Raw genomic sequence first — 7666 nt, 5'->3', positions numbered from 1 at the left:
GGTTAGCCATGAGGCTAGGGTTAGGGTCAGGGTTAAGGTTAGGGTCAGGGTTAGCCATGAGGCTACTCGACCGCGCCGCGGCTCTGCAGCCACGGCCAAAAATAAAATATGACATGATCTTTGTGGGTTTTGAGTTGCTAGGAAACACTTTTGTAACGTAGCAGTGTGATGTCATCATTTACAATTAGGAAATGATTTAAACCTGGACTGTGTTTCAGAGTCTGACCAGGTCCAGATCCTCTTAGACCAGAGATCTGTCTGGACTTGGGTCCGCTCCGGTTTGTGCCCTTTGTCCTGAATTCCTGTGCTGTCAAATATGTCCAGAAATAAAACAAAATTGCATTAAACTCACATTTCATCTGTTTATTTATGATAAAACATTTGGATAAAACTTGGAGGGAAAAAAAGAAGCTTTCTTCAGTGACAACGCGGCGGCCATGTTTGTAGTCCAGAGGCCTGTAGTTTAAGGTGAATTCAAGTCCAAAAGAAGTCTTCACAGCTCAAATTTAAACATGAAAATAAAATCCTAATTTTGTAAATTTAAAGAGTCAAAATGATGTAAAAATATATATTTGACTGATTCTTCATGATTGTTCTAATTGTTGCTTCATAAAGTTAAAAACGCTCCATGTTTGTAGTTTTTATGGATCAGCTGCTGGTTGGAGTCGCTCCAGGCTCCACCTCCAGGAAACGTTTGAGGTTTGACGGACGGGAAGGGAAAAGGCCAGATTTGTAGTCCATCTGCTGCGCCTGTAGTGCATCTGCTGCGCCTGTAGTCCGTCTGCTGCGCCTGTAGTCCATCTGCTGCGCCTGTAGTGCATCTGCTGCGCCTGTAGTCCATCTGCTGCGCCTGTAGTCCATCTGCTGCGCCTGTAGTCAGTCTGCCGCGCCTGTAGTCCGTCTGCTGCGCCTGTAGTGCATCTGCTGCGCCTGTAGTGCATCTGCTGCGCCTGTAGTCCGTCTGCTGCGCCTGTAGTCCGTCTGCTGCGCCTGTAGTGCATCTGCTGCGCCTGTAGTCCATCTGCTGCGCCTGTAGTCGATCTGCTGCGCCTGTAGTCCGTCTGCTGCGCCTGTAGTCGATCTGCTGCGCCTGTAGTGCATCTGCTGCGCCTGTAGTCCATCTGCTGCGCCTGTAGTCGATCTGCTGCGCCTGTAGTCGATCTGCTGCGCCTGTAGTCCATCTGCTGCGCCTGTAGTGCATCTGCTGCGCCTGTAGTCCATCTGCTGCGCCTGTAGTCGATCTGCTGCGCCTGTAGTCCGTCTGCTGCGCCTGTAGTCCGTCTGCTGCGCCTGTAGTCCATCTGCTGCGCCTGTAGTCCATCTGCTGCGCCTGTAGTGCATCTGCTGCGCCTGTAGTCCGTCTGCTGCGCCTGTAGTCCATCTGCTGCGCCTGTAGTCCGTCTGCTGCGCCTGTAGTGCATCTGCTGCGCCTGTAGTCCGTCTGCTGCGCCTGTAGTCCATCTGCTGCGCCTGTAGTCCATCTGCTGCGCCTGTAGTGCATCTGCTGCGCCTGTAGTCCGTCTGCTGCGCCTGTAGTCCATCTGCTGCGCCTGTAGTCCGTCTGCTGCGCCTGTAGTCCATCTGCTGCGCCTGTAGTCCGTGTGCTGCGCCTGTAGTCCGTCTGCTGCGCCTGTAGTCCATCTGCTGCGCCTGTAGTGCATCTGCTGCGCCTGTAGTCCATCTGCTGCGCCTGTAGTCCATCTGCTGCGCCTGTAGTCAGTCTGCCGCGCCTGTAGTCTGTCTGCTGCGCCTGTAGTGCATCTGCTGCGCCTGTAGTCCATCTGCTGCGCCTGTAGTCCATCTGCTGCGCCTGTAGTCAGTCTGCCGCGCCTGTAGTCCGTCTGCTGCGCCTGTAGTGTCCATTTGTGGTCACGACTCCAGGCGCCACTGCTGATCCTCTGATTGGTCGCAGATCGCCATGGAAACATATCCTTTGGGTCCGACTGGCGCCGTCACTGAGAGACACTGCCCCACCGAGACCTGGTACAGACGACTGGACTTCTGCAACGCAAGATCTGGTTTAAGCCTGGTTTAAGCCTGGTTTAGGCCTGGTTTAAGCCTGGTTTAAGCCTGGTTTAGGCCTGGTTTAAGCCTGGTTTAAGCCTGGTTTAAGCCTGGTTTAGGCCTGGTTTAAGCCTGGTTCAAGCCTGGTTTAAGCCTGGTTTAGGCCTGGTTTATGCCTGGTTTATGCCTGGTTTAGGCCTGGTTTATGCCTGGTTTAAGCCTGGTTTAAGCCTGGTTTAGGCCTGGTTTAGGCCTGGTTTAAGCCTGGTTTAGACCTGGTTTAAACCTGGTTTAGGCCTGGTTTAAGCCTGGTTTAAATCTGGTTTAAGCCTGGTTTAAGCCTGGTTTAAGCCTGGTTTAAGCCTGGTTTAGGCCTGGTTTAAGCCTGGTTTAAGCCTGGTTCAAGCCTGGTTTAGGCCTGGTTTAAACCTGGTTTAGGCCTGGTTTAAACCTGGTTTAAGCCTGGTTTAAGCCTGGTTTAGGCCTGGTTTAAGCCTGGTTTAAGCCTGGTTTAAGCCTGGTTTAGGCCTGGTTTAGGCCTGGTTTATGCCTGGTTCAAGCCTGGTTTAAGCCTGGTTTAAGCCTGGTTTAGGCCTGGTTTAAGCCTGGTTTAAGCCTGGTTTAGGCCTGGTTTAAGCCTGGTTTAGGCCTGGTTTAGGCCTGGTTCATACCTGGTTTAGGACTAGTTTATGCCTGGTTTAGAACTGGTTTAAGCCTGGTTTAAATCTGGTTTAAGCCTGGTTTAGGCCTGGTTTATGCCTGGTTTATGCCTGGTTTAAGCCTGGTTTAAGCCTGGTTTAGGCCTGGTTTATGCCTGGCTTAGGCCTGGTTTAAGCCTGGTTTAAGTCTGGTTTAAGTCTGGTTTAAGCCTGGTTTAAGCCTGGTTTAGGCCTGGTTTATGCCTGGTTTATGCCTGGTTTATGCCTGGTTTAAGTCTGGTTTAGGCCTGGTTTAAGTCTGGTTTAAGCCTGGTTTAAGCCTGGTTTAAGTCTGGTTTAAGCCTGGTTTAAGCCGGGTTTATGCCTGGTTTAAGTCTGGTTTAAGCCTGGTTTATGCCTGGTTTAAGTCTGGTTTAAGCCTGGTTTAAGCCTGGTTTAAGTCTGGTTTAAGCCTGGTTTAAGTCTGGTTTAGGCCTGGTTTAAGTCTGGTTTAGGCCTGGTTTAGGCCTAGTTTATGCCTGGTTTAAGTCTGGTTTAAGCCTGGTTTAAGCCTGGTTTAAGCCTGGTTTAAGTATGGTTTAAGTCTGGTTTAAGCCTGGTTTATGCCTGGTTTAAGCCTGGTTTAAGCCTGGTTTAAGCCTGGTTTAAGCCTGGTTTAAGCATGGTTTAAGTCTGGTTTAAGCCTGGTTTAAGCCTGGTTTAAGCCTGGTTTAAGCCTGGTTTAAGCCTGGTTTAAGCCTGGTTTAAGCCTGGTTTAAGTCTGGTTTAAGCCTTGTTTAAGCCTGGTTTAAGCCTGGTTTAAGCCTGGTTTAAGCCTGGTTTAAGTCTGGTTTAAGCCTGGTTTAAGTCTGGTTTAAGCCTGGTTTAAGCCTGGTTTAAGCCTGGTTTAAGCCTGGTTTAAGCCTGGTTTAAGTCTGGTTTAAGCCTGGTTTAAGTCTGGTTTAAGCCTGGTTTAAGCCTGGTTTAAGCCTGGTTTAAGCCTGGTTTAAGTCTGGTTTAAGCCTGGTTTATGCCTGGTTTAAGTCTGGTTTAAGCCTGGTTTAAGCCTGGTTTAAGCCTGGTTTAAGCCTGGTTTAGGCCGGATTTGGCCCGCGGTCCTTGTATTTGACACATGTGCTCTACAGTCTGAGTGACACTGACCCCGAGGGCCCCGAGGGCCCACTGCTGGGAGCCTCCAGAGCCGTGACACTTCATGAGTCTGGGAGGGTCCGAGGTCCGGACCTCAGACACGTCCAGACACAGCAGACCAGAAAGAACCAGCTGCCCTTCCTCGTCGAACGCCCACTCCTGAAGAGAGAGAGAGAGGGGCCGCGGTTAGACCGAGAGGAGCCCCGGCCCCGGCCCCGGCCCCGGCCCCGGCCCCGGCCCCGGCCCCGGCCCCGGCCCCGGCCCCAGTACCTGCTCTGGGTCCCTGGGGTCACACGGCCTCAGAACCACAGTTCCTCCTTTCTGAGAGGGACGACCCTGAGCCACGAGACACTGACCAGAGCCAACGTTCCTCACCTGCAACAGAAGAACAGACGTCATGGCCCTACAGCGGCCCCTGAGAGAGCGGCCCCTGAGGGAGCGGCCCCTGAGGGAGCGGCCCCCGAGAGAGCGGCCCCCGAGAGAGCGGCCCCCGAGTGTGCGGCCCCCGAGAGAGCGGCCCCCGAGAGAGCGGCCCCCGAGAGAGCGGCCCCTGAGGGAGCGGCCCCTGAGGGAGCGGCCCCGGAGAGAGCGGGCCCCGAGAGAGCGGCCCCTGAGAGAGCGGCCCCCGAGAGAGCGGCCCCCGAGAGAGCGGCCCCCGAGTGTGCGGGCCCCGAGAGAGCGGCCCCGAGAGAGCGGCCCCGAGAGAGCGGCCCCTGAGAGAGCGGCCCCCGAGAGTGCGGCCCCCGAGTGTGCGGCCCCCATGTGTGCGGCCCCCATGTGTGCGGCCCCCATGTCTGCGGCCCCCATGTCTGCGGCCCCCATGTCTGCGGCCCCCATCCCCATGTGTGCGGCCCCCATGTGTGCGGCCCCCATGTCTGCGGCCCCCATGTGTGCGGCCCCCATGTGTGCGGCCCCCATGTCTGCGGCCCCCATGTCTGCGGCCCCCATGTGTGCGGCCCCCATGTGTGCGGCCCCCATGTCTGCGGCCCCCATGTGTGCGGCCCCCATGTCTGCGGCCCCCATGTGTGCGGCCCCCATGTGTGCCGCCCCATGTGTGCGGCCCCCATGTCTGCGGCCCCCATGTGTGCGGCCCCATGTGTGCGGCCCCCATGTGTGCGGCCCCCATGTGTGCGGCCCCCATGTGTGCGGCCCCCATGTCTGCGGCCCCCATGTCTGCGGCCCCCATGTGTGCCGCCCCATGTGTGCGGCCCCCATGTCTGCGGCCCCCATGTCTGCGGCCCCCCATGTGTGCGGCCCCCATGTGTGCGCCCCCATGTGTGCGGCCCCCATGTGTGCGGCCCCCATGTCTGCGGCCCCCATGTCTGCGGCCCCCATGTGTGCGGCCCCCATGTGTGCGGCCCCCATGTGTGCGGCCCCCATGTCTGCGGCCCCCATGTGTGCGGCCCCCATGTCTGCGGCCCCCATGTGTGCGGCCCCCATGTGTGCCGCCCCATGTGTGCGGCCCCCATGTCTGCGGCCCCCATGTCTGCGGCCCCCCATGTGTGCGGCCCCCATGTGTGCGGCCCCCATGTCTGCGGCCCCCATGTCTGCGGCCCCCATGTCTGCGGCCCCCATGTCTGCGGCCCCCCATGTGTGCGGCCCCCATGTGTGCGGCCCCATGTCTGCGGCCCCCATGTCTGCGGCCCCCATGTGTGCGGCCCCCATGTGTGCGGCCCCCATGTCTGCGGCCCCCATGTGTGCGGCCCCCATGTGTGCGGCCCCCATGTCTGCGGCCCCCATGTCTGCGGCCCCCCATGTGTGCGGCCCCCATGTCTGCGGCCCCCATGTCTGCGGCCCCCATGTGTGCGGCCCCCATGTCTGCGGCCCCCATGTGTGCGGCCCCCATGTGTGCGGCCCCCATGTGTGCGGCCCCCATGTCTGCGGCCCCCATGTCTGCGGCCCCCATGTGTGCGGCCCTCATACCCGTCCTCGCTGCAGCACCGGGGGCCTCCTGAGGGCCCGGTTCAGGGCCTGAGGGTTCTTGGCGCTGGAACTCATCTCGGGATAAACGTTCTGTAAAAACCACTTAAAGGAACGACACTGAAGCCTGCGCCGGAGCTCCACCCTCTCGCTGACATCACCAAACGACCGGCCAATCAGGTCGGGCCGCAGCGACAGGTACTGCTCCTGACCACAGAGAGGCGGGGTTAGACCAAGTCCTGGTCTAAGGTCTCTAGTCCTGGTCCCCGTCCCTTGTCCCGGTCCCCGGGTCCTGTCCCTTGTGGGTCCTGTCCCTTGTCCCGGTCCCTGGCCCTTGTCCCGGTCCCCGGGTCCTGTCCCTTGTCCCGGTCCCTAGCCCTTGTCCCAGTCCCCGGGTCCTGTCCCTTGTGGGTCCTGTCCCTTGTCCCGGTCCCTGGCCCTTGTCCCGGTCCCCGGGTCCTGTCCCTTGTCCCGGTCCCTAGCCCTTGTCCCAGTCCCCGGGTCCTGTCCCTTGTCCCAGTCCCTGTCCCTTGTCTTGGTTCCTGTCCCTTGTCCCGGTCCCGCTCTCTGGTCCCGCTCCGGTCTCTAGTCCCGGTCCCTGGTCCCGGTCTCTAGTCCCGGTCCCTGGTCCCGGTCTCTAGTCCCGCTCCGGTCTCTAGTCCCGGTCCCTGGTCCCTGGTCCCGGTCCCTGGTCCCGGTCCCTGTCCCTAGTCCCGGTCCCTAGTCCCGGTCCAGACCTTGTACTGGTCCATCCACACGTGGGCCAGGCGGAGGGAGTTGTGGGCCATGGTGTCGGTTCCTCCTGGAGAACCATAAGGACGTCTCTTTCTGAAGATGTGACCGACTCTGGAGCACGGAGCGATCAGCAGCTGGCCCCCACACATCCAGATCTGTGGAGAGAGAGGCCCCTGAGAGTGAGAGAGGCCCCTGAGAGTGAGAGAGGGGCCCCCACACATCCAGATCTGTGGAGAGAGAGGCCCCTGAGAGTGAGAGAGGCCCCTGAGAGTGAGAGAGGGGCCCCCACACATCCAGATCTGTGGAGAGAGAGGCCCCTGAGAGTGAGAGAGGCCCCTGAGAGTGAGAGAGGGGCCCCCACACATCCAGATCTGTGGAGAGAGAGGCCCCTGAGAGTGAGAGAGGCCCCTGAGAGAGAGAGGGGCCCCCACACATCCAGATCTGTGGAGAGAGAGGCCCCTGAGAGTGAGAGAGGCCCCTGAGAGAGAGAGGGGCCCCCACACATCCAGATCTGTGGAGAGAGAGGCCCCTGAGAGTGAGAGAGGCCCCTGAGAGAGAGAGAGGGGCCCCCACACATCCAGATCTGTGGAGAGAGAGGCCCCTGAGAGTGAGAGAGGCCCCTGAGAGAGAGAGGGGCCCCCACACATCCAGATCTGTGGAGAGAGAGGCCCCTGAGAGTGAGAGAGGCCCCTGAGAGAGAGAGGGGCCCCCACACATCCAGATCTGTGGAGAGAGAGGCCCCTGAGAGTGAGAGAGGCCCCTGAGAGAGAGAGAGGGGCCCCCACACATCCAGATCTGTGGAGAGAGAGGCCCCTGAGAGTGAGAGAGGCCCCTGAGAGTGAGAGAGGGGCCCCCACACATCCAGATCTGTGGAGAGAGAGGCCCCTGAGAGTGAGAGAGGCCCCTGAGAGAGAGAGGGGCCCCCACACATCCAGATCTGTGGAGAGAGAGGCCCCTGAGAGTGAGAGAGGCCCCTGAGAGAGAGAGGGGCCCCCACACATCCAGATCTGTGGAGAGAGAGGCCCCTGAGAGTGAGAGAGGCCCCTGAGAGAGAGAGAGGGGCCCCCACACATCCAGATCTGTGGAGAGAGAGGCCCCTGAGAGTGAGAGAGGCCCCTGAGAGAGAGAGGGGCCCCCACACATCCAGATCTGTGGAGAGAGAGGCCCCTGAGAGTGAGAGAGGCCCCTGAGAGTGAGAGAGGGGCCCCCACACATCCAGA

The 7666-nt window shown here is 59.2% G+C and overlaps 1 protein-coding gene across 1 annotated transcript; it reads right to left on the bottom strand.

The window, feature by feature from the left end:
* Positions 1-348: 348 nt before the first annotated feature.
* LOC140362379 (polypeptide N-acetylgalactosaminyltransferase 11-like) lies at positions 349-6607 on the bottom strand. The gene is made up of 5 exons (XM_072448479.1): positions 6449-6607; positions 5715-5918; positions 4062-4166; positions 3804-3950; positions 349-2001 (listed from the first exon to the last, which is right to left on the bottom strand). The coding sequence occupies exons 1-5, from the start codon at positions 6593-6595 to the stop codon at positions 1870-1872; spliced, it is 735 nt and encodes a 244-aa protein (XP_072304580.1). The 5' UTR covers positions 6596-6607; the 3' UTR covers positions 349-1869.
* Between the last annotated feature and the right edge of the window lie 1059 nt (positions 6608-7666).

The sequence above is a fragment of the Eucyclogobius newberryi genome, unplaced genomic scaffold (genome assembly GCF_026437365.1).
Source record: "Eucyclogobius newberryi isolate DKJ021-1_F unplaced genomic scaffold, fEucNew1.0.hap1 SCAF_169, whole genome shotgun sequence".
NCBI classification, from domain to species: Eukaryota; Metazoa; Chordata; class Actinopteri; order Gobiiformes; family Gobiidae; genus Eucyclogobius; species Eucyclogobius newberryi.
Note: the sequence above shows the minus strand (reverse complement) of the source record. Positions and strands in the feature narration are given on the sequence as shown.

Coding starts and splice junctions, on each gene's coding strand:
- LOC140362379 (XM_072448479.1), bottom strand. CDS start 6,595: ATGTGTGGGGGCCAGCTGCTGATCGCTCCGTGCTCCAGAGTCGGTCAC. Junction 5,919..6,448: donor TGTGGATGGACCAGTACAAG/GTCTGGACCGGG, acceptor CTCTGTGGTCAG/GAGCAGTACCTGTCGCTGCG. Junction 4,167..5,714: donor CGGTGCTGCAGCGAGGACGG/GTATGAGGGCCG, acceptor CTTCTGTTGCAG/GTGAGGAACGTTGGCTCTGG.